At 43.6% G+C, this 26,339-nt stretch overlaps 1 protein-coding gene across 4 annotated transcripts in view; it reads left to right on the top strand.

Moving 5' to 3' along the window:
- Positions 1–26,339, top strand: part of LOC143282139 (ras GTPase-activating-like protein IQGAP1) — a 122,922-nt gene that overhangs the window by 2,754 nt on the left and 93,829 nt on the right. For all 4 annotated transcript variants that reach the window (XM_076587674.1, XM_076587673.1, XM_076587672.1 and 1 more), the window contains exon 2: positions 119–215. In XM_076587674.1, coding sequence (XP_076443789.1) covers positions 119–215 — 97 coding nt within the window. The remainder of the gene's footprint in view (positions 1–118; positions 216–26,339) is intronic.

Here is a 26,339-nt window from a genome sequence, read left to right as displayed (position 1 = left end):
CCGGAGGGGAGGGGGGGGAGTTGGCTTGCTTGTTTGGGGTTTTGCTGTGTTTTTGTGTATAACTTGTTTTCATAATTTATGTTCTTTATCCATCTTTCTTTGTTGCTTTAATAATCAGCATTGGAAGATGCTCGCCTTACGGCAGACGAGATGGATGAGCAAAGGAAGCGAAACATCGCTTATGAATACCTTTGCCACCTGGAGGAAGCAAAAGTGTAAGTATACTAATAGTATATATACTATAGTATAAGGATTTTTAAGACATCTTTTCTTGATAGTTTTTATTTGAATGTGCCTTACTTGATACTGTTTGAGTGAGATAAATTGAATCTCTATACATCACATGTGCACGAAGTAAGACAATAGGGACATAATCAGTAGTTATGGCCTAAAACGGATTCACTGAAAAGTGAAATAGTCATAGTGCATGTCTCCATCAGTCCATGTTGAATACAATAATTTAATTTTCTCCTTTGTCACAATTGATTATCAAACATGAACAACTGCACTTGCACCCACACATCATGTATTCATCCTTTGTTTTATTGAATGCACAGTTTTTCATATATGAACTTTATTCTAGTATACACATATGTATATAATACTGTGATTCATTTTGGTCATGACTAACAATTTGATGGAAATATTAGCACAAAACAAAAAGGGAATTTATGTATCATAGAACTTTGTGAACGTGATCTGTGTACAATTTACTTTCAGCAGTGTCTGATGCAAGACTGTAGAGTGCCTAATACCATGCACTCACAGTCACAAGTATGACAAATTCATTTAAAATTCTGGGATGTTCCTCTCTGTGGCTTATTACTGCAGTCATTTGACCAGTGTGCTCTTGTAACTTAAGTCACTAAGTGTGACAGTTAAATTTAAAATTGTGGGGCGCTGCTCTCTATGGCTAATTACCGCAGTCCGTTGACTGCTGAGCATCAGTCAAGAATGCATCCCAGCAAAGTAAGCAGGATCTTGTATCGGCTTCCTTCCTCTGTGCTGTCGGTGTCACATAACCACAGTGCATCATCATCAGCAGCAGCAACAAAGACCCCAGTCTGCTTTCTACATGTTCACTTTAAATCCTGGTGGTGCAGGCCTCTCTCATTTACTCATAGTCATTCAGTTATTTGAGATATTATCTCTGGTTCAGTGGTTATGTGGCTAAGGGAAAGTTACACTTGCCGCCTCCTGAGTGCTCCAGTGTCTTGTTGATAACTTATGATATGTGAAAGTTTAAAACGCATACAAGTGGGGTGGGGGTGAGGGCAGCCTTTCACTCTGTATCAATTGTTTCACTCTGTGTGAGTTGTTTGGTTCTGGTTGCCACTGAGGTGGATTTGGTTTTATCATTATCTGTAAATGTTAATCTTCACAATAGTCACTTCATTCAGGGATTTTTGAGACCCAATCATGGACAAGGTGTGTTGTTAATGAATAATTTTATTTTTTCCACCAGCAGTGTAATACTAACAGTAACAGAACCCAGACTATGCTGATACAGGGTAACACTAAGTTGACAACCCAGACTATGTTAACTCCGACAGTTTTTCCTATTTGGCCACAAGTTTGGTGCACAAAATTAAAAAGAACTAAATCAGTAGTAAATGATTATGTTTTAACTCTGTTGGCTTTTCATTTCACACCAAAGTTTGTGGGATTATGTTTTTGCTCCAATCATTGATTTGAGAGAACAGAGTGGAAACAGGGAATTAGGCATTTTGGGTGTGTGTTGGTTTTTTTTTGTTTTTTCCCCCTGTGAGTGTGAATGCTGATTTTTTAAATCTGGAAGGAAACCCCTGTGTGTGTGTGTGTGTGTGTGTGCCCACATGTGTGTGCTCATGTGTGTGTACACACAGGGTAGGATCATCACTGGAACATTTACACACACTTTAGACATAAACTGTTACATATACAATACAGAGCCTCTTCATTGTGTTAAGCATAAGTTTGTCAAGTCTGTTAATTTTTCCACTGATGTCTTTCTGCTGTTAGCTGATCCTCGGGGTTCCTCAGAGTAAATAAATGTTTTCTCAGCCTTACTCATCAATTAATCATGTGCTGCCACTTTGCTCACAGAAGAGAAATTCAGGGTTTGTTAAAGTGGAATGAACTGCTCTGGGAAGAATAGTCTCTTACAAGAATCATTCATATGAACTTGCTATTTGTGCCCACATATTTTCAGGTATTTGAACAGCTTACCAAATATAATAACAATGCAAATATGTAAATAAAAGCACAGGAAAAATTAGATAATCATTCTGGGAAATTAATGAAAATGATGTGTGTGTGCATGCACGCACTTGCGCTTCTTAAAACAGGGGGCAGGGTCAGTGAAAATAGCATGCTAAGATGGCATGCAGCACAATGTTCAAACTGTTTTTCTTTCTCTATAATACACTTGACTGTGTATCTTGTTGTATCTTGGTCTTTGGATCTTGATCTTCACTTCTGTGCTGTGGCATGGACACACAAAGTTCTACACACACACTGTTCCAACAAGATAATTGACAAAATAATACTCATATTTAAAAAAAAGAAAAAAAAGAAAAAAAAGAAAAGAAACATCATGAGAAAAAGCTACAAATTAGGTTTGTTTGTATGAATTTGACAAAAATTCTTCTGATACAATCAGTCTTAGTAATGAATACTTTTTGGTGAACACAAAAGAGCTCGTTTAACAAACTCCTTTGTGTTCACCAAAAAAAGTATTCATGACTAAGACTGTTTGTATCAGAAGAATTTTTGTTGCTCAGTTGGATTGGGTTCATTTGAAGAGGTGCTTGTGACTGAATTGTTTCTTTGTGTTGGCCTCTAGAGTGGGTTGAAAAGGTTTCCGCTTGGGTGACAGATTGTTTGGGCCAGTGGAGCAGCTCCCCCAACAATAGATTCTGTGAACTCATGCTTACATCTTTATTTCTTGGCTCTAGTTTAGGATAAAAATTAGCAACGAAATCATCATTTGCATGTTTATGTGTGTGTGTGTGTGTGTGCGCGTGCGCGCGCGTGTGTGTGTGTGTTGTAGAGGGGGGGTGCCCAGTGAGTATGAGAATTCTGTCTCCATTGAGAAGAGGGGAGGACAAAAAAATTTGAACACCTAAGTTACGTAAATTCCAAATTCTTGGAAAAGTGAACGAAGGGGAGGAAAGCAGGGTAAGGGAAAGAACACAGAGAAGGGTAAGGGGAATTAGGGAAGCTGGACAGGAACTGCTGAACTTCAGTTTGGACACCAACAATAACATGAACTCAAACACGAGGGCCTCTGCAAACATATTAGCAACTATGTGTAGCAACTATGTACAATAACCATAAACTTGTAAGGTTAAGTGCTGCATACAATGATTATTCGGTTTATCAATGTCAAACGTTACTCATGAAAACTACAAACATGTTCAACATGCCTAAGTTGTTTGGGGATTATGAAGGATGAAAAATATTCTGTACACAGCTTTAATGTTAAATAAATACATAAATGATAATTGTAATACATTATTGCATCTTCATATCTTTTTAACACAGCTGTGCAATTTCTGAAAACTGGACAATTATTTGCAACATTCCCTTTTAGCACAGCAAATAATTTATACAAAAAGCATGGACAAATATGATGCACAGCTTTTCCAAAAATGACGAAATAAAGACTAGTAACAAAAACACATTATAATTTAGCGCTGCACTATCTCACCTCAGCAGTGTGGTGAAAGAACGCTCGATACAAATGTATCAGCAAACCAAGGATGCTCCTGACTTGTCCAACACCAATGGCACAAGTGAATTTCAGGAACAATCTTGGTCAGCTTGAGCTGAAATAATATTTAATTGCATGTGCTTTATGAAAACTGATTTGTTCTAAGAGAAGGGCAGCTACTGTAGAGAATATCAAGTAAAATTGAATATGATTAACTCCCATTTTGGCAATTGTTCTAAACAATAACATAAAATGGTTTATAATTTGCATTTCAAATTACACAGAAATAAAGTCCTGCCACATGTGTGTGTGTGAGACTTGACCTGAAGCCTGCCATTGTTAAAGCATGCAAACAGACATTTATTGTTAGAAATCACATTGACAGCTCCCCGTCCCTCTCAATCTTTCCAGCACCCATTAAAACGAGAAAATAATGGATTAAGGTCATTTTGCTGTAATTATTCATTATGAATCAGAGTTTCATAATGATGTCACCTGGATTGTTTTTGTGGGGTTTTTTTTTTTGGTTTAAAATTTTTTTTTTTATTAGTTCTTTGTTTTTAAAGTCTACTGCTGTACTGGTTGTCCCATGTTTGTTTTTAAAGTCTGCAAACTGAAAGCTTCTGGAAATCTGACTGGATAGCTGATAGGTGGATGAAGACATCCAGTTTGATTCATGGCTAAAAAAATCGGTTGACATGCATAATAATCATTATACACATTGACATTCATTCATGAATGACTTAGGTGAGTTTATCTGTCAATGATATGGTTTTCTCCAGACACCTACAATTTGCAATCCATGTTGTCAATGACACTAGCTAGTGTGCTCTAAAGCATTATACGTTGATAGAAATACATTCGTACAAATGGTTGACAGTTGTTTCTGAATATAACCATCAGAACCCGCTGCAAAGCAGCTATTGCTGTCCTGACAGTATTGGCGAGAGTTTGATTGCAGTGGAAAGTGTCTTGCCCTACTTAATCTTACTCACTCAGCCAAGAGGGCTTTAGGACAGTCACCATTGGGATGGTCACCCAAAGCCAACTAGCCTCCAGGGTTGCAGCACAAAGACCAGTTAGCTTGAGCCAACGTACGCAATCTTGAAAGTTGTCCTTCACATAAGACAATATATAACTAGGCTTATGAATCCCCATTGCAGTGGAGAAACCATTGACATTCAGTTCTCACTTTGCTGTTGGTTCAGCTGTTGTACGCAGCAAGCTTTTGTCTATTTCTTGGCCAAGCGTTGCCGGCGCAGAGACTGTATTAATAACTTTCCAAAATGACTTTTGGGTTTAAATCAAGGGATGTGTGCCCTCACACACAGCCCAAAAATGACTCAGACGAAAGGAGGAGGACGCTTTCAATCTTGGGAGACTGGCTTTACCCATAAAATAGCAAAGGTTATAAAAGAATAATAATAGTAATAAAAAATAAAATAAAATAAAATAAAATAACATGCAGTTGGATGGCAGGGAATGGTGGGGGAAGTAAGAAAGAGTGAGTCAAGCGGACGGAGTGTGTGGTGTGACACAACACACGGGCCCCAGACACGAGTGGACCGAACCCGCCATGAAAGAAAGAAAAAAGGAAAAGCAAAAGTGGTGGTATTGTGATGATAACCGTGTTCCTTTCCCAGTCCTTGTCAGGCCACTTGCGTTACCCTTTCTGTGCGTCATGGCTTTTTTGTGTGCGAAATGTGCACAGAAGTGACACAGCCCACATGCTGCACACGTGTCTGTCTGCCACAGCGGTTAACGCCCGCCGCTTTAAATGCATAGGGTTGAAGTGACAAAAATGGTCGGCTGATTTCTTTTTTGTTTTGTTTTGTTATCTCTCTCTCTCTCTCTCTCTCTCTCTGTGTTTCAGTACTGGTTTTCAAAGGGCTTTTTTTTTTTCTTTTTTCTTTTTTTTTTTAAATGGTGTAGGCCCTCATCGTTTGCAGCTGCTTGGCCCGCGTGCGCATCATCGCAGCGGGGATGATGTTTGCATGTGATGAGAGTAAAGCAGGCTGTTTCAAAGTAAGCGTTGTTACGAGTGTTGCACTGAAACGTCACAGTCGAGGTCAGCTGCTCAACGATAGTAACTTTCCGTGCTTAACTTAATCCGTACATTTGTATCAAATATTCCAGTGTGTATTTTTAAAGAGTCAGAAGTGTATGATAACATTTTTTTTTTTTTTTTTTTTTTTAAGTACATGTCCACTTCTGAAGTAAAGGGATTGAGTAGTGAGTATATCATGGATACTACACCCACATATAGTGATCTATATTCATGATATGATATATAAACAACACCCAGTTGAACGTCCATTGGGCCTTTACGAGCGTGACTGATTAATTAACAATCGTGTTTCGATAACCTGCCGAAATTGTCATGGCCAGATCACATTCACTGGACACATTCATGCACGCTCACGCCCACGTAAGTGAGAAGTGGTGGTACACATACATACATACATACACGTCTGTCATTGAAAAGCAATTTAGACATCGATCTGCAACTGATTCATTGCATGACCAGTATGTCATGCGCAGTCATGCGCATCCATGCATACAGAGGATTATAGTTTATATTGGCGGGAACAAAAATACATGCGTGCATGAAGTCCACAACTGATTACTGGTACTTCTAGTCTACTTGTATTTATACTTGTGTACCTACTCAACATTTCTGTAGGGGACAAAAACTGTTGGAAACAGAGAGCGCTGTATATATATATATATATATATATATATATATATATATATATATATATTAGTGGATTGAAAAAAAACTTTTAAAAAAATCGATTAGTTCATGCCTTTTCGTCTTCTCCACAATTGTTGCCCAATATGTCAATAAAAATTAATGTCACTGAGCTGACTGCCACTATATCACCCATCACTAATAAACATTGTCTGCGTAAGACTAAGAGCAAAGACGTGCAAGAGACTCCACGTGATAGAGAGAGAGAGAGAGAGAGGGGGGGGGGGGGGGGCAGGGGGGCTAGTGCTTGGGAAATGCTTGACAAGACGAAATTGACAGTCCGTAAGACCCAGTGACTTCGGTTGTTGCGGATCACAAGCGATTACACTTGTCTTTTCAGTGCCCGAGCATTAAATAAGAGTCGCCAGTCACTTCAGAGGTACATGGTGTGTTATGTGTGAGCCACAACAGGCCCTTTGGGTGATTGCACGCAACAGGCATGACCTGACTTGGATTGGAGTGCTTGTGGGGAGTTGAGGGAGAAGACCAGGAGAACGGGACTGGGGTGTGTGTGTGTGTGTGTGTGTGTGGGGGGGGGGGGGGGGGGGCTCTTTTCCTCTTTTTGACGGTGTTGTCGGTATCTGCTGTCAACTGGCCTCCTTTGACGGTGAGGTGGGGGAGGAGGACGGTATGCTGTGGGTGTCATGTTTCCTCGTGTGTGACGAATTAGCATGTGAGAAAGTGAAGGTGCTCGCAACCGCAGACCGCCTTATGTAGTCTCGTATTGTTCTGAGTGTCTACGATGTCGTGTCATGCATAAGCGCACGTAACCATGCCATTGCCAGACATTGTCGCTTACTACACACACACACACACGCACGCACGCACGCACGCACACCATTCATGCAGATCTCTCGACATATCTACAGAGAAATACACTTTGTGTGTGTGTGTGTGTACACAAGCATTCACACACATACGCATGCTCTCATATTGATGTGTGTGCAACACGTACAATTCAAATACTTGCCAAAATGATAATTGCCGAGCTGTCTCATTGTTACATCTCTCTCTCTCTCTCTCTCTCTCTCTCTCTCTCTCTCTCTCTCTCCACAGTGCTGGACAAAATACGTATACATGTATGTATGTTAACTCGTGTCTTTGATAAAGTACCTTTTGCGTAAATACACTTAGTTTGAAAAAAATATAAGGCAGTGAATGTTACTGAACTCTCTCTTTCCTCATTTCAATTTTCATTTGCATCTATATCCATGCACAAAAGCTCAAGGATTAAAACTAGAGGTACTGTCGCGCACTGCGATTAGCAATAGTCGTACTCGTAGTGTTTGAGTCACCAGGTTTCACGGTTGTTCCTTCAATCCCTTCGTCTGTTGCTTTGTTTGGAAATCCAAAACCTGGTAGAACCACAGGTATAGGATAAGTTGTTTATGTGACACCTAAAAAAAGAAGTCCCCCTCCTCCTTCCTTCCTTCTCTCCTCTCCTTCACTTCCCCTCCTCCTTCCACCCAACTAAAGTGCTAAGAGAACCATTGAATTACACACTTGGGTGAACTTAAGTTCAGGCTTCTATACGTTTTTATGTCTGAATTGGTGGTGGAGAAGACAGGTGAAGGAGCCTCCAGGAGGCCATACATTGCCAAACCACAGTGTACAGATCTGCCCACAGAACAGAAAACATTGCCTCCGCCCACCCCACCCCCCTCACACCCTTCCACTCTGTGCTTTCCACTTGGCTGACCATGCTTGCCATTGCCCTTATGGTGAGCTTTATATCGACGAGCAGTCAGGCAATTTGCATTGATTGTGCAAGGGCATTCAAACAGACAGCAGAGTGGAGCAAAAATGGCTGGACAGACCCACAAAAGTTTGTTTGCCTTGTCCTGAATATGAATTTACCTTGACGGTCTTGAAATAGGTCATACCCATCTTCTTCAGTTCTTGTGAGACGGATTGAATGACTCGTAGTTCAAGAGTTTTACTTTGGTGGGGAAAATTGGGTTAATGTGCCACTAGGATGAAGTGGTGGCATTCTTTTTTCTTCTTTTTCTTTTTTAATTCTGAAAAGGAACATCAGCAAACTTGTACCCATAATGCCCATCTAACGAACGAGTAGAAGAAAAGAATTACCCATGGCCATCAATACTGGCTTTCTGCTATTCGTGGGATATACAATGCAAGCAGGAGAGAGTTGAGGTTGTACTAGGTATCTTTAAAGACTTGTTCATGAATTGAAAGGGGATTGTAATTTTTAATCTTTTGCACTTGTGACTGAATCAAGTATTTGATCGATGCATTTGTTTTTAAGTTAATAATGATACTCTTTTCATGAAAACTGCAATCCACATAAAGTGCACAAATTTTGACATTGATGCACAAGGCCGTGCTGTACAGATACAATATCATTGTGCGTAAGTTAAAAAAAAAAAAAAAAAGAAGAAAGAAAAAAGGGATGATAAGTGGAGAAAGCACATGTGTGATGTTATCTAATGTAATCACAGTTAGACCACTATGGGTTATTGCAGTGCCCAAGAGTTAAAAAATTGTGGTTTTGTTGTCGTTGTTTTTTCTCCATTGAAGACGTTTGGGGCTGTAACAACTCTTGAACAGCTGGCGATTACTGACACATTTCAGGGGAAAAAAGAAAAGAACCAACACACACACACACACACACACTAGACCCCAGTTCTTCGCCGGCAGCTGACACCGTGGGGAATGTGACAGAGCAGTGTCATGCAGCCCGCAGTGATGCAGGGCATGTCAGGCCTTGTGGCCACACTTTTAGCCAGGCAGCTGGATGTTGACTGAACAAGTTAGGGGATGAGAGAGGGACCGACCGACCTACAAACCCGCGCCACTGTTATTTGCGCCAGGACAGCTTTCTGTCGTTTCATGAATATGCAGAGATGGTTAAGTTCTGCTGACGTTTCTGAATGGTTAATTAGTCCGTCATACTTGTGTGGTGTGTGTGTGTGTGTGTGTGTTGTAGAATGCTTGAGATGGTGGAGGATGCCACAGTTGTGTGTTTGTGTGTTCTAGAATGCTTGTGACGGTGGAGGACTTGGAAGCGTGTACGCATGCTCTTATGTTTGTGCGTGTGTAGGCTTCGCATATTGTTTGCATGCGTGTGCAGGTGTGAATATAACTTCAGTCAACAGAATACAATATTAATGCGCGTCAGTATCCAGTCACGTGATAAAATGTGTGTGTGCGCGCGCGTGCGTACGTGCACTCGAGCCAGTGATTCCAGTGATGGTTAATCACATGCAGTGTGTCTGTTGATAGCTTGCATACATTACGTTCACTTCAGGTGTCGATGTTACGTGCATGGATGTACACGTGTGTCTCAGTAATAACTGGGTTTTTTTTTAATGCCCTTATCCTATTCCTGTCCCGTTTGTCCGCAGTGAAGATGCGATAAGACGAACGCGGAGGATCAGGTTGATAGGTGTCCTTGTTACCCAGATAGACCATACATACTGCTGCTGTGGAAAAAAAACAAAAAACAAAAAAAACAAAAACCCCAGTGTGTTAAACTAAAACATGATGTCACCACCACCACCCACAAAACCAACACCACCGGTTTGCACAGCGGCAAACACCTGTGAGTAACAGGGGGAAGGGTGGAGGAGGGGACCCGGGGGTGGGAGGGGTGGGGGGGGGGGGGTGCACACTGAAGCAATGTACAAACTCGACAGATAGCAACACGTTTTTCACAGTTGAAAAAGGAAAGCGGTTAGCAGCAGTGGTATGCATAGGATCGTTTGCAGAGTTTTGTCGAGCCAATACGAAGTCGTTGGTTGCAATGTTTTGTGAAAATCGTCAGTTTATTCCGTCAGCAATAGTTTCCAGTTTTTCCAATACCATTTAGCTTATCCCATCAACCATACCAGTTTCCATTACATAAAAGATAAACACACACACACACACACACACACACACACACACACACAAAAGTGAAGAAAATTAAGTGGTTGAAATTCAGGTTTAGTGTTAGACGTAGAAAATATGATTTGAGTTTCACACATATGCCATCATGGAAGGTTAATGCTCACAAAACGTTCACACTAAAATTCATAGATGTTGTGATGGAAGCTGCTTGTCATCGTTAATTAGTTTTTATTTGTTTATTTATCTACGGTTCATGGTTTGTATATTTTGCAGAAGTTCAGGCGGCATTAGATGTTTGGAAGCATAAAGTGCCGAGTGATCTCTCTCTCTCTCTCTCTCTCTCTCACACACACACACACACACACACACACACACACACACACACACACACACACACACACACACACACACACATTGTACATAATCATGGACACGCATGCATCAGACTCTTATATATATATATATATGTATATGGAACATGTGCGTGTAAATACACACACACTCACACACACACACACACACACACACACACACACACACACACACACACACACACACACACACACACACACACACACACACACACACACACACACACACACACACACACACTGACAATCGAGTTTTGTTTGCAGGGCCTGCTTATTAATGAAACAATGTTCCTCATACACAACTTGAAGCCGTGTTTTTCCTTGTTCGTGACAAAGACGTCAACAGCGATCTGTGAAGTGATTATCCCCTGTGATTGCATACAAATTGAAATGTAGACGTATAGCTTCATTATTCCCCAAAGAATGTCAGTCATAGTCGACATCACTTTGGTTTTAAACAGACATGGTGATTATGATTAATAAAAAGTCACCAAAAAGAAATCTCACTGGAAAAGTAAGAACAACATATTTGACCAAATATAGGAAATGAAAAGGCTTATGGTGGAGTGGAGAAAATAGACCGCCAGTGCGGCGATTTGTCGCAAGTTTTGCATTGCAGTTGTGTTTAGCTTTGTAGGTTTTGTTTTTCGTTGTTTGTTTTAGGAGCGGAAAAATGACACATGTGTCCCTTCCCGGGAGATGCGGAAGTGGATTGTCCTATTTTGTTCACATGACGGCATGGCAAAGGGGTTAAGTGTGTGTGTGTGTGTGTGTGTGTGTTTGTGTACATGTTCGTCAGAGTGTGTGTGTGTGTGTGTGTGTGTGTGTGCATGACCTCTACTTGATATGAATGAAGCAGATGATGAGACACCACCGTTTGGACCTGCTTAGCAGCCGACAAGTGGTGGAAAAGCAAAAGGGGGCAAGGTCCTATATGGCGGTGGTGGAAGGGGATTTGGGGGTGCTGGGGGAGGTGGAGGGGGGTGGGTGATGGGTGAGGAGAGAGAAGAGCGAACGGTGATGACTGGACGGACTGATGGAAGTGGTAAAGGAGAACGAAAACACAGTACACGTGTGCAGGAGCACTAGTACGAAGTTGTTTTTTTTTTTTTTTTTTTTTTTCAGTCATCGTGGTGAGGAGTTTTGTTGTTGTTTCTTTCTTTCTGTTTTGTTTAAGAATGAAGGAATGAATATGGCACTTTCACACACCGATGGGAATGCGGGCCACAAAGTGAACAACAAGTACTAAACCGGTTGTAACATCGGTTGTTGTTGTTATGGGCGTGGTGTGTGTGTGTGTGTGTGTGTGTGTGCGTGCGTGCGTGTGTGCGCACACACATATCGCTCTCTCTCTCTTTTTTTTCTGAGGGCAGGATGTAAAAAAGCTGTATGACTATAAGTTTATTCTTTTACCCTCAGTAAAGATCATTTTGACTTGACTTCAAGTTCACACACACACACACACACACACACACACACACACACACACACACACAGAGCGCGCTCACACACAGCGCGCACCCACAAACACACACGCAAGGTCGTCGATATTATCAACATTACCATCACCACTGTCTTTGCCTATCGAATTGATAAAACAGATTAAAAACGGGTGCGCACTTCAGTATTGCTAAAGACTATGAATATTAGCCAGGCAGTCATGCAGAAAAACTGCCAGCTATAATCTGGTCAACGACGGCAGTGAAGTTGATGTAAAATGCTGGTGGCGCTCTTTTCAGCCGACTGGAAAACGCGATCCGAAAAAAAATTACGAACGTGGCACAGGAACTCAGTCAAGTAGTGGACGCATGCTTGAATGGACAGGACCCGTTAATTGCCTTGTGTTCATAACGAGTGGAGGTCATTTCTCTCTCTCTCTCTCTCTCTCTCTCTCTCTCTCTCTCTCATGGAGGAAGTGACTGAGGGGGAATTCTGTGAATCATTATCATTATCATCTGTATACTTAATGCCGTTTCCGTATTGAAATTGATCAGCAGGTTAAATATTTTCTTATTATAATCGCATATATTTGTGTGCGACGTTCAGTGAATGAAATTTCTTTGATTTATAAATACAAGTTGTTGTTTTTTCTCCCCGTACCATCCAAAGGATACCCAACATAATTCATGTGTATGTTGTTGCTGTTGTTGTTTATATTGACCTCATGATTTGCAAGTAAAGACAAGATTGACAGAAATATGAACTGATGATAATGAAAACTAATAATACTGCTAGTAGCAGTAGTAGTAGTAGTAGTAGTAGTCCATTTACACATGCTCTGGTAAACATTTGGTTTCCTGGTAGCAATTTGGAAATGCCCATAAAACAGGCGCGGATTCTGAAACCCAGACGCAGTTGATCTCCATGATACTTATTAAACCAACAGCGTACAACAACAAGCGGCAGTAGGATCTCCAAACACTTTTTGTAGAATGCGACACTGCCGAAAGAGCGAACTGGTTCCTATTCTATTTTGGTCGTCAGTCATTCCGTCACTGACGCATTCACCTTCCCTGTCGCCGCTATCGCCGTGTGGTGTGTGGCAGCCGTTCCACTTGGACTGAACGATATGATAACGATTTCTCAGAAAATCAGTCTTCAGTTGTTGTTTTTGCGCCGCGTCCAGAGAGGGACAATGACAGACAGACACAGAGAGAGATATTTATATATATATATCAAGCATCTCACGAACGTGCGCGCTCTTGACACGCGCGTGTGCGCGCACACCTCTGTATCTGCAACACACACACTCTTAACTTGGTCACACTAAAGGAATGAGGAAGAACTTCCGTTTATAAACAATATCTCTTCATAAAGACATTTACTTGACTCTTCCCTTAGGCCATGTCCCCGTGCTGCTGAGGGTATCAAACATAATACAGCCAGCTGCTCCTTGTCCCTTCTTATTACTATCATGGGCCCGGCATAGTGAGTGAGTGTCCCAGCCAAAAAGCGGATTAGACAGGGTCGGAAAGCCGAGACGCAGATGGCCACAGTGTCAAATGCCTGCTTCAGTCTGACAGCCACAATATAGCCCAAACTGGGGAGCTTGCCAAAGCGAAGGGAGTTAATCTGCCACGTCCCCAGCAAGCATAGTTTGTATTGTCTTTGTCAGTGGAGCCACGAGCAGAGACTGTGGTTTTGTTTTCTACCGCATGTCGCACAAAGAGTTATGTGGTTGATGTTGATGTTTTTGAAAGGTGGTAGGATTAGTTGTGTGTGTGTGGGAGAGAGAGAGAGAGAGAGAGAGAGAGAGAGCTCTTCATCAGCTGTTTCACACCCCACAAAAGTTGAATGTCATGGCCAGCGTGTTTTTTGTTTGTTTGTCTGCCACTGTGTCTTTCCCTTATCTGTGACTGTCTTCCCCCTACACCTCCACCACCGCCTTTCACCCTCCCCATAAACAAGTAGAAGCCAAGGTACGTCGACCAGGACACACACACACAACACACACACACACACACACACACACACACACTCTCCCTCTCTCGATCGCGCGTCTTTACGCTTGTTTGTTTGCTTGTCTTGTCCTTGTTTGTTTGCTTGTCCTGTGTTAAGGGATTGCGTGGTGCGAAGGATGTAATGGTGTCATACACTGAATAATGCATGTTCATTCTCACTCACGCATGTACACGCACTCATACATATGCATGCACACACGCCCGCACAAACACATGCACACACATATACACTCGCGCACACATGCATGCACACACATGTATGCACACACACACACACACATGCACATGCATAAACGCTCACATGCGCAGACTCGGAGAAACAAAGAAAGAGGGCACCTACACAGAAACTGTTGTTGATAATAAAAGCGCCCGGTCTTTGTGACCTCTCTCTCTCGTCTCAGGTGAACTGTTCTTCTCATTGTTTGCAAATGATTTCGCTTCCTTATCAAGGACAGGAGGGGTCTGCAGCACCTGTGAAATCATTTTAGTACCTTATGCAAAGGAAATAACGCAGAAAAAAAGGCTATCGTATTCAGAAAGGGAACAGGGGGGTTGGGGGGGGGGGGGTACCTTGGGAAAAAAAAGAGAGAAATGGTGTTAGGATGGTACTGGAAAAGAAGTGGTTACCAGTTACACTTACCAAAGATATATACGTTCACAACAATGTTGAGCAATGTACAGGGAATACAATTCCTGGTAACGAAAGGAAAGCCGTATCTGACTGTGCTCGTGTTCTCCGCAAATCAAACTTACTTTCAGTTTGTTTGTTTTTTTATGTGAGGCGAAAATATGGGGGTCATGAGACAATTGACATTTGAAAATGAGCACACCCAGGCACGTATAAGTTCGGGTTTGTTTGTTTTTTTAATGTTTCTGCAAAGACACCAAATAAATGTGTATTTGGAAACCAGGGAAGATAAATCCGTTATACGTAAATTCATGGATGAGAGCAGAAAAGAACCGGTTAAAACTACTACATAAATGTGTGTGTCTATATATGCAGACATTACTCATTTTTCTCAGCGACCAGGCTGTGGGGGAAGTTCGATCAAAATGTTCGGCGCCGTTACGGGATATGTGTGTCACGGCTGTGCGTTTTGTTTATATAAGCAGCTATAATCATTGTACACTTTTTACTGTACACTCCTTCGGAGGTCGAAGATCGTTCTCTCTCTCTCTCTCTCTCTCTCTCTCTCTCTCTCTCTCTCTCGCGTGTGTGTGTGTGTGTATTGTTTTTCTCTTGGCCTAAGAGGGCCGGGTGTAAAAAAAAAATTAAAAAAAAAAAAAAAAGAAAAGAAAAAGAAGTAAGAATGCTTATTTCACTACCCCTCGAACTAAAATTCGTTTTGTTTTCTAATATTTTCGACACCCCCTCCCTCACAACACCATCCTCCCCCATTTAATTTCGTGTGAGAGGGGCTTTTGAGCTATTAATGATTACTAAATCTTTGACGGTGTCCCGATACCCCCCTCCCATTCTCAATTTCTCTTTCTCGCGCACGCACACACATACACACGCACGCACGCACGCACGCACGCACGCACGCACACACACACGCACACACACACGCACACACACACACACACACACACACACACACACACACACGTACGTGCACAGGTGCACTTAATCGTCTATTTTGATTGTTTTCCAAGTTCCTGCTCATTTCAAGAAGTTCTACTCAGCTGTGTTTGCGCCATAATGAAGACAGAAGTGGTTGCTTTAGGGTCGAACAGACATGAATATTCGGAGAAGGTACTAGCAGAAGCATAAAATATCAGCTTAGTTATGAAAAATAAAGAACCTGAGAAATTAGCGCATTACCTCACATTTTAATCGATGCAACTACATTATGGTGTCAAGGACAGACCGAGAGGCAATATGTGGTGGCTTTGTTCGTTGGTCTGAATTCTTCAGCGAGTTTGCATCGGCAGTCACCCTGGACGTTGAATAATTTGCGGCGCTCATTTATGCTCTTGTGTCAGTGCGTGCCCCGTCCATCTCCTTCCCCTCCCCAACCCCCCAGCCCCTCTCTCTCTGTCTTCCCTCCTTCCTCTATCTCTCCCTTTCTTTCTTCCCCCCTCTGTCTCTGTCTTTCTCTCTCTCTCTCTGCCTGCCTGTCTCTCTCTCTTCCCCCCTTCCTCTGTCTCTCCCTTTCTTTCTTTGTCTCTATCTCTGTCTGTCTGTCTGTCTGTCTCTCTCTCTCTCTCTCTCTCTCTCTCTCTCCCCCCCCCCCCCCCCTCTCTCTCATCACCGGCTGAAACAATGGACAAGGCTCACAAGTTTGACACAGACGAGCGTTCGCACAGTCTACAACAGCTCCCACACTGCACAACACTGCTGCTGCAGACAGTACAGAGAACATATTCACGATAATATAAATATATCCTATAAAAAAAAAAAATTAAAATTATACGCTGACAATGAGGGTGGGAGGGCGACACATGAGGCAGAGCTTGCTGTAGGGGGACAAGTGATCACACAGTCGGTGCCAAGGGGCAGACAGGAAACGTCCTGACCTTTTCAGGAAACGCTTTGGGGAAACAAGTGTCGGCCCTGCCGCCACACGTATAGTACGTGGTGCTATATTAAGGGGACTGACTGGGCTGGGACAAGGCCACGCTTGTTGCCGATTGGTCGGTGTGTGTGCGCGCGCGTGCGTGCATATATACTCACGCGCGCGCGCGCACAAACACGCACACACACACACACACACATACACACACACATCGAACGGAGAAGCGACCGGTTACGAAGACATCGCGTATCATTGTGCAAGTGGACTACAATATATCATCCTAGTTGTGAAGTGTTGAAATGAAACAAGGAATTGAAGTAACTGAATGAGTAATGGGTAACAGCTACAACAGCAGAGCAACAACAGAACAATCAGTATGGCTTGTGCCAGTCCTACTCCCACCACCTTTCTTTCTGTCTGTCACCCTTCTTTCTCTCTCTCTCTCTCTCTCTCTCTCTCTCTCTCTCTCTCTCTCTCTCTCTCTCTCTCTCTCTCTCCTCTCTCTCTCTCTCTCTCCGGGGCTCTCTCTATCTGTCTTCTATTTTTGTCTTTCATTATTGACTGGATGCTTGTTTTTTAGTTTCCTTATTCCCTTCTCTACGTCAGTCCTGGGTGAGTTCATCTCCTGGCTGGAGGCTTGTGGCCTATTAGGTCTTGCTAAATGTGTGTGTGTCAGAATTGCAAATAAAGCTTATTCCATGGATCAAATGGTGCGAAACAAGTAGTGTGTTAACGTATGCTTCTGCTACTATTCATTGAATCCCATGATGGGTATAATTATTTCTGCGAAGATGAAATGTGGCAATGGAAAGTGTTTTCACCGGTTCACTCGCGCTCCAAATGGATTTGTGCCCATCATTATGCGCGCGCGCGCGTATGTGTGTATGTGTGTGTGCTTGTGTGTGACCTCGCCTCCACTCATCGCCCTCTGCATAATCTCCTCCATTCCTCATTCTTTGTTCTCCCCCCTAAGTCCCCTTACTCCCCCTCCCCAATCTCTCTCTCATTCTTTTGACTTCCTTATGTTGCGTGCGTGTATAATTATGATCTATGCGTGAGTGTGTCTGTTCCCACTACTTCCCTTCTTCCTTCTATTCGCTCTTCCCTCAGTCCACTTTATCAGTTCTCTTCCCTTTCTTCCGCTGTCTTCCACTGTCTGGACTTTGTTTTGTGCCACCCACCCCCACATATGTGAACATGGTCAGTAATGCAAACGCCTCTCGTAAAATGGTCAGCAATCCCATGTGTGGAAAATGGACTTATCACCACGCTGGCACTGCTAGTCATTTGATACTAATGTTAGATAATGAGTGGGGAAAGGCCAGACGAAGGGGATGTGAACTTCATCGTTGAGGTGGACATTATTTTCCCTGTCTCTTTGCCTGTCTCTGCTCTATCTTTCTCAGTCTCACTGTCCGTCCATTATTCGTTCATTCGTGTATGTATGTATGTCTTTGAGCGTGATGTATGCGCGCGCACGCGTGTTTGTGTGTGATTTGGAACACCACCAGACTGCTGATCGAGGTGGGTTTTTGTTGTTTTTACATGGGCAGAGACACCAGACAAGTTCGTTTGAGTGTCAAGTTGAACGTGTGTCAGAATTACTCATTTAGGTATGAAATGACACGAGACAGACATGTTCACGCATGCCCCAGTCGCTGCATTTAACTTCCAAGATGGATGTTCATGGCAGCAATGTTAATTACGATGCTGACGCATGTGTAGAACTTTCACAAACTGAGTCATGTACGCAACAGCCGGATCTTCGGCCTTTCTCTGTATGTGTGTGTGTGACAGCGAGAGAGAGAGAGAGAGAGAGAGAGAGAGAGAGAGAGAGAGAGAGAGAGAGAGCGTGTATTATTGTGTGAGTGTGTTTGTGCGCGTGCATGCACGCGCATGACCATACCTCCCTCATCCACCATATCTCTGCCTCTGCCCCCCCCCCGGTCCCCCCTCTGTGTGGTGTGTGTGTGTGTGTTGCGTGCACGCGAACGTGTGTATGCGACCATTCATTTGTTTATTTGCTTCCCTTTTCGCCCCTCACCTCCACCACTCCTTCCTCCTTGAGTCTTTATCAACCCCTTCCTCCCCCCCCCCCCCCCGCCCCCACTCTCTCTCTCTCTCTCTAAATTTCTGACGTGTGTCGCCCACCCCATAAAGATAAGCACGGTCAACCACCTCTTGTGAACTGGCCAGCAGCAAGCTATTCGTAGAGACTTATCTACCTGATCGGCATTGCCAGACGGATGTGATCGATGACGGGCGTGATAAGGCCAGAAGAACCCAGCGAATTATGAGATGTGAACTTCGTCATTTTGGGTGGAACCGTCTGTCCCTTCCCTGTTCGTCCGACTGTGTCTGTCTCACCTCCTGTCTCTGTCTGTGCTCTCTCTCTCTCTCTCTCTCTCTCTCTCTCTCTCTCTCTCTCTCTCTCCTCTCTCTCTCTCTCTCCTCTCCCCCCCCTCTTTCCTTCCCCCTTTTGTCTCTCCTGTTCTCCCTCTCCTCTCTCTCTTTGTCTCTCTTTCCCTCTCTCCCTATCTCTGTCTGTCTCTCTCTCTCTCTCTCCTCCCTCTTTCTCTCCTTACCTTTCTCTCCTCTCTCTTTGTCTCTTTCCCACTCTCCCCCCCCCCTATCTCCTCCCCCTCTCTTTCTCCTCCCTCCCTCTCTTTCTCCTCCCTCCCTCTCTTTCTCCCTCCCTCCCTCTCTTTGTCTCTTTCCCTCTCCCCCCCTCTCTCTCCCTCTCATCCCCCTTTCTTTCCTTCCCTTTCTCTCCTCTCTCTTTGTCTTTCTTCCCCCCTTTTTTCTCTCCCTCTCCTCCCTCCTCTGTCACTCCCATTCTCATCTCAATGTGGATGTGACTTTGTAAATCCCCACTCTCTGGCTGCCTGCGCCTCTCTCTCTGTCTCTCTCTCTCTCTCTCTCTCTCTCTCTCTCTCTCTCTCTCTCTTTCTCTCTCTCTCTCTCTCTCTCTCTCTTTTTATGACTCCCCCCTCCTTTTCATCTCTCTCTCTCTCTAACACATATGACTCATTGGGTTATTCGCCTTCTCTTTTTTCTCAATGTCTCTGTCTTGCTCTGTTGCTTTTCTCACCCACTCCCTCACACCTGTACTACCACGTTAAAAGTGGCTGCTCAGGTAATCCAGACATTCACCTTTGGCCCTGATAGTGGTGGTGGTGGTGGTGGTGACCTGAGTGATGACCATCTGTAGAGAAAAGGTCGTGATCCACAGTACGATGTCACCATCGTGATGACAGGACAATCGGGAGAGCGGCTGTGGTCAGTGCTGTAGCGTTTGGGGATTCTGCTTCGTATATAGTTGGATCTTTCTCTATCTTTGTCTTCCTCTCTGTCTGTCTGTGTCAGTCTGTCATTCTGTCTGTCTCTCTCTTTCGCTGGCTTGCTCGTTCGCTTGTTCTCCCTATCTCCCTCCCAGCTGTAACTTCGTGTAAGATGAAGAATAGATTTTTTGCTGTCTCTGTCTGTCTCTTGTCTGCCTCTCTCTCTCTCTCTCTCTCTCTCTCTCTCTCTCTCTCTCTCTCTCTTAGCAGTAAAATGAAGAAAAGACACTCTCTCTCTCTCTCTCTCTCTCTCTCTCTCTCTCTCTCTCTCTCTCTCTCTCTCTCTCTCTCTCTCTCTCTCTCTCTATGGGTCTCCCAGTCTCCCCCAGTCCCCACACGCCTTTTGCGGAAGAAAAGTTCAGCACACAAGGGAAATCCCTCTATCTCCGAGGACCGATCGTCAGTGAGGTGACTGGTGCACTGCCATACCAATCCGGGTCGTGCTTGTTTTGTTGGGTTTTTTTTGTTTTGTTTTTGTTTACCCATCCTGTATTTGTAAGGAAGGAAGGTGGATACAGACCAGAGGAAATCCCGAGCAGACACAGGAAGGCGCGCACACGCGTGCAAATTGTACACACGCACTGCTGTTACTACACACACACACACACACACACACACACACACACACAATGTGAGTGTGTTGTTCGTTTTTGTTTTTTTCTTTTCATTGTTAGTTATAGTTTTCAGCCCCACGTTTATCTGATATGTTTATGACAAAATGCATTTTCATTGTGTCCAATTGTACTGCTAATAAGTGGTTTAAAAGTGTATTCTTATGTATTTGTTGTGGTTTTTAAGAATGTGAATCCTGAGTTTCTCATCCTTAAAATAAATAAATAAATAAATTAAAAAAAGGCAGACACAGAACACCCATTGTAGACGAGAGGTCAGATTAGTTGACACACAAAGTTCCCACGGTTCGTGGAACTTCCTCTTTGGCAATGAGGCGATGACGTTGTTACGTGTTGTCCTTTGTGTGTGACAAGCAGCGTTACAACTATGGTGGTGGTTCAAGCTCCCCGTGCAGGGGAGAAAAAAGACAGAAAGATTGCTAACAGACATACGTCTCTCTCTGCAAAAAATATGTCTGTCTCTGTCTCTTTCTTTCTGTCTTCTATCTATATTGTCTGTCTCTGTCTATCTTTAATAGCTGTATGTCAAGATCTGTCTATTGATCTTTCTATTTGTCTATTTATCTATCTGTCTCTCCCCCTCCTTCCCCACCCAGTCTTTCCATTACCCTACCTCTGCAAGTCAGACTTTTGAAGGCTGAAAGTTCAAGAATGTTTTTGACGTTGCTCCTCCTTTTGAAAAACGAAGACATCACCCATGACCATGGTCTGGACTCTTGTCTGAGCATTACTTCTCTCTCTCTCTCTCTCTCTCTCTCTCTCTCTCGCAATCAATTGGTTCAGACTTCGGGGATCCCTGATATCACCCACGTTAACCCTCGTCTTATTTCCTTCTTTTTTTTGAAGTCCTGGCTGTGCTTGCAGTTTTGTTCTTATCAGAATAATGAAAATAATGATTCAAAAAGAATGTATTGTTGCCCTCTGCTTGAAGACAACGATACCGTGACAATCTTTTTCTGTGGGGAAAATGGGGATGTTTCAGCTGTGACTCCAGATCTGGAGCATTTTACAGCCCCCATGATCAGTGGAGATTATTTTTTCCGCGTGAGTGCACACCTTTCTTTCTTTATACTTCTTTATACTTCCTTCTATCAGTCTTTGGTCATTTATCGCCTCTTGTTTTTTTTCTTTCTTTTCTGGTTTTTTGTTTGTTTTGTTTTTTGTTGTTGTTTTTTTCTTCTTCTGTGGAATAGGATAAAAGTTTTCTTCTTTTTGTTTCGTTTGTTAGTTCTTGGCTTTTTTTTTTTTTTTTTTTTTTTTTTTTTGCTTTTTTCTTTTTTTTTTCTTTTTTTTTGTGGGGGACAGAGAGGGTGTCTTAACTTAATTTGACCTACCCCATCGCAATGTCGACTCATCCAGCATGCGGAACCATGGCTACTGTGATTCGGTCCGGAGTCCGTGTCCCCATGCATGATGATGGATGTGCACCCAGTTGACAGACGATGTTGCATCCATGGGCGGTTGATTGATTCATTGCGATGACTGTTTGACTTGCATCGGGACTTGGGGAGAGGGGGGTGGGGCAGCTGGAGGGGTGTTTGTGTGTCGGGGTGTGGGGAAGTGAGTATGGGAGGGGCGGGGTGGGGTGGGGTGGGGGTCGGTGGGAGGAGATAAGGGGGTGAGAAGTTGGGTGGATGGGAGGACTCATTCTGCTTTGCATGTTTGTGATAGTTGAGACAAAGTCCGACTCGCCTTCAGCTATAACTATCCCATCCCCCTCCTGCGCACTCGCTACCATCCCCACCCCCACACCCCCTTATATCTTATCTGTTGTCGTTGTTGTTATTATTGTGTTATTTGTGTTGTTGCTACTAGTCCTTGCACTTAGTGATTCATTGTTAGATTCATCAACTGATATTCCACCACATTCACCAGTTGCTCTGTCTTTCTCTCCCCCATACCCCCCCGCCCCACTTCTTTTTCTTTTTTTCTCTCTCTTTTTTTATAATAAATATATCGCTATAATTCTTTTAAAAAAATTTTTTTGTTAAAGATATGGAAGTAAGACAAGCTGACTGACAATGACAGAGAGAGGGGGGGGGGGGGGGCGGGGGGGTGGTGAATTTGGAAGGGGAAAACAATTACACACTTCTGCCGCTTTTATTATTACTAAGAAATATTCATCGTTGGCTTTCCTTGCGCGTGTAACGCTTGAGCATTATAGTTCCAGTGTCAGATAACAATTACTACAAATGAAGTACACTGTGCATAGATAATTACAACAGATTAGTACTCATGGAGGCTTCGATATATCTTTTTTTTTTAATGTATACAACCATATATAATGTCCGATTTGTAGCCCTGCACACGCTGTTTCCTTGCGGGGCTAAACAGCCCACTGATCCTGGCAGGTTTAAGAGCCGCTCGTTTTCCTGTGGGACCAGTTCCTGTACCACCTGATGTGTGTTGTAAGCCTCTGGCTAAAACAAGTAACCCCATTTCCCTTCACATCCCCACTAGTCAATCTATCTATCATTATACTTCCCTCCTTCCGAGAGTGGACAGGCTGTCGATGCAGTGACCTGAAGAAAGTAGTAGTAGAGAGAGAGAAGTGGTGGGGGTGGCGGAAGGGAGTGGGGAGGTTACAAGCAGTGTGAAGGGGAGGGAGGTTGAAACCGTAGGTCACTAATTACGTGGAATGACCCCTGAGGACGTGTTCGAGTTTTTGTCCTTGGGGGAAGAAAAATGTTGTCGAAGTGAATCAGAGGAAAGAGAGAGACGCGGGAGGTGAGGGGTTGGGGGAGAGTGGGGGAGTGCGGGTGGGGGGTAGTGTGTTGGACTCTTGCTTTCTCACTCCCGTCTAGTGTGTAAGGCCAGACTCTTGGTCTCTCACTCCCCTCTTTCTCTATAAACTCTCTCACTCTCTGCCTGCCTGCCTGTCCCTGTCCCTCTCTCTCTCTGTGCGCCACACAAAGATAGAATCCACACCTGCGCCCACACATATGCATATTCATGGTTGCGTGCACTTTATACACACGCTTGAACGCAGCCTCTGAGTGATTTCGAGTATGTATATGTATGCGATGCGCGAGAGCTCCCGTTGACACACGCACACACACGCATGCACGCACACACAAACACACGCACAAATAAACACACACACACACACACACACACACACACACACACACACACACACACACACACACTGCACCTCATTTGGTCACAGCTGCTCGTATTATATTATATGACAGATGAAACCTTGACTCACTGGCACACGCAACAGGGAGGCATTATATCATTAATTTCTCACCACAACCCACCCCGACCACAGTCAACCACCAACACTACTATACGTCCTTGACTACACCACCACCATCACGACCGACGTCCATAAACGAACAAAAGAGCCCTGCGGTGGCGTTCGAAGCAATTTACAACTAGCCCGCCAATTTCTATTCCATCGTCAAGGCTGACTGTCTTCACGGCTGCCTGGTTGTATTGATCCTATCTGTTTATCGATAGTTGTTTTGATCGAACCTCCCACCCCACCCCACCCCATCCCGCTACCCCCTCAACCGGCCGTTCTGTGTGTAAATGAGGGTGGATGTGGGGAGGGGTGAGGGCTGGGGGAGGTCAGGGAAGGACAAGCTTTTTCTGTGTAAATTGCTGTCCTGCTTTTGTGTCAGTGTGTGTTTCTCTCTCTCTCTCTCTCTCTCTCTCTCTCTCTCTCTCTCTCTCTCTCTCTATATATATATATATATATATATATAGGTAGGTAGGTAGGTAGATAGATATGTGTGTGTGTATATATATATATATATATATATATATATATACAGAGAGAGAGAGAGGTAGATAGATATGTGTATGTATATATATAATGTGCGTGTATGTGTGTTTATGTATATGTATGTAGAGGTGATCGGAACCTTCTCCTTTTTTCCTTTTTTGGGTTTTTTTGTTTTTGTTTTTCTTGTACTTGAAATCTTGGTGGGGGGAAATGATACAGGTGGTGGGATATGAAACATTTCATACTGAAACCTTTCGCGCGCGCGCGTGTGAAAATGTGCCGAAGAGAGGGTGGATGGGGAAAGGTATACCACATTAAGTCAACAGATTTCTGCATTTATGACTGGAGGCAGGGTGAAATCCATGGAAGCATACACGTATTGACAGGCATGATATACTTCAGATAGGCTGAACTGACGGAAAAAAATTGGTAAAGTTCCGTTTAACGACTTGTTAGCTGACGCCCATAGACATGATAGAGGTAAATTTCTTCGGGGCTTGGGTCTTGTAAAACTGCATAACCATGGGGAGGTAATACAGTGACATCAAACTGGAAGAGAAGAAACACAATCTCGTCATCCCTGACTGACTATAACTAGCCCACCTTTTGACCAGCTTTCCAGTAAAAAAAGAATTTTTTTTAAAGTGTTTTTTTTTTAAGAAAGAATAATTGTATCATGGAGATGCGGGGAGTCAGAACAGCCAGTGGCCTTTGGTCAGTTCCGGAGCTGACCAGGGTTCCGACTCCCACTCGTCAGGAAAGTTTTCCCGTTGTTATACAGGTCTCGGTAGAAGAAAGAGTGTTGCACTTTGTTCCCCACTCGTGCCAAGCAAGCCATTGCGCTCATTGTGCAGAAATCCATGTCCAAAAGCATTGCAAGGGAAGGAAGGTAGGAAGGAGGTGGGGGAAGTCAGTGTGCCACAGAAGAGGAAGGAGCAAGTCGACACGGCACTGAAAGCACGAGAAGGGACTGACTTGCCGTTCGGGTCATGTTGCCAAACAGGCGGTGGTGAAAAGGGTGTCACCCGTTTCGTCAGCTTGTGTTTTGCAACGGATGGCTGACGTGGTAATATTTCACGGTGAGCGAGACAGCTATACCGGAGGGGGCAGAGGGGGGCGGGGAGAGAGTAGATGGTATGTATGTCATACATATATAAGAAATATATATATATGCCAGCCGTCGGTAATGGGATGGGTGGTGGTGGTCCCCCTGCCTTGATTATTGATTTGGTTGGGCTGTCGTCATGTCATATACACACACACACCCCTACGTGTGTTCGTATGTCCCCACCCACACATCACTCCACCCTTATCTTCCCCTCCATCCCTCCCTGCTCACATTCTCTCTCCTTACTTACTTACGCATTCTCTCCTTCTCACATGTGCACGCATGCTCACACACACAATCACGCACGCGCGCGCTCGCACACTGTTTGACCCCAAATCAGACGTACAAAATAATGAATGGTTGAGTTTAAAAGCAGCCTCTTTTGTTGTATTCTATGGAAGTAGAAGTTTTTATTTACTTATTTATTTAGTTATTATTACGGTTGATGCCTGTCAGGACCACTGAACCCTCCATAGCAAGGGTGGGGGCAGGGAGGGTCCTGTTTACTCCATGAGAGAACTTGAGTGTGAAGCATGGGCCGCCATATATAGTGTTGTTGGTACTTGTCATCTGGCTTATTATTTTTGTAGGATTGAAAAAAAAGTGCTGAAGTGTGTGTGTGTGTGTGTGTGTCCTGTGATAGTATCGGCCTTTGGGCTTTATGTGTTGTAATTGTCTGCAAACACACAGAAATGGATATAAATTCTAACCTGTATTTTCCAGCTGACACGTCGTTCACAGAACGTTGAGTATTGTTACAGATAAGTGTCAGTCTGTCTGTCTCACTGTTGTGTGTGTGTGTGTGTGTGTGTGTGCGGTGTTTGTACAGAATGTGTGTCTGTGTGTAGAAGCTGCGATGATCCAGCAGACTGTGGTAAT

Source organism: Babylonia areolata, chromosome 5 (assembly GCF_041734735.1).
Source record: "Babylonia areolata isolate BAREFJ2019XMU chromosome 5, ASM4173473v1, whole genome shotgun sequence".
Classification (NCBI taxonomy): Eukaryota; Metazoa; Mollusca; class Gastropoda; order Neogastropoda; family Buccinidae; genus Babylonia; species Babylonia areolata.
This window is presented reverse-complemented; position numbering and strand designations above follow the sequence as displayed.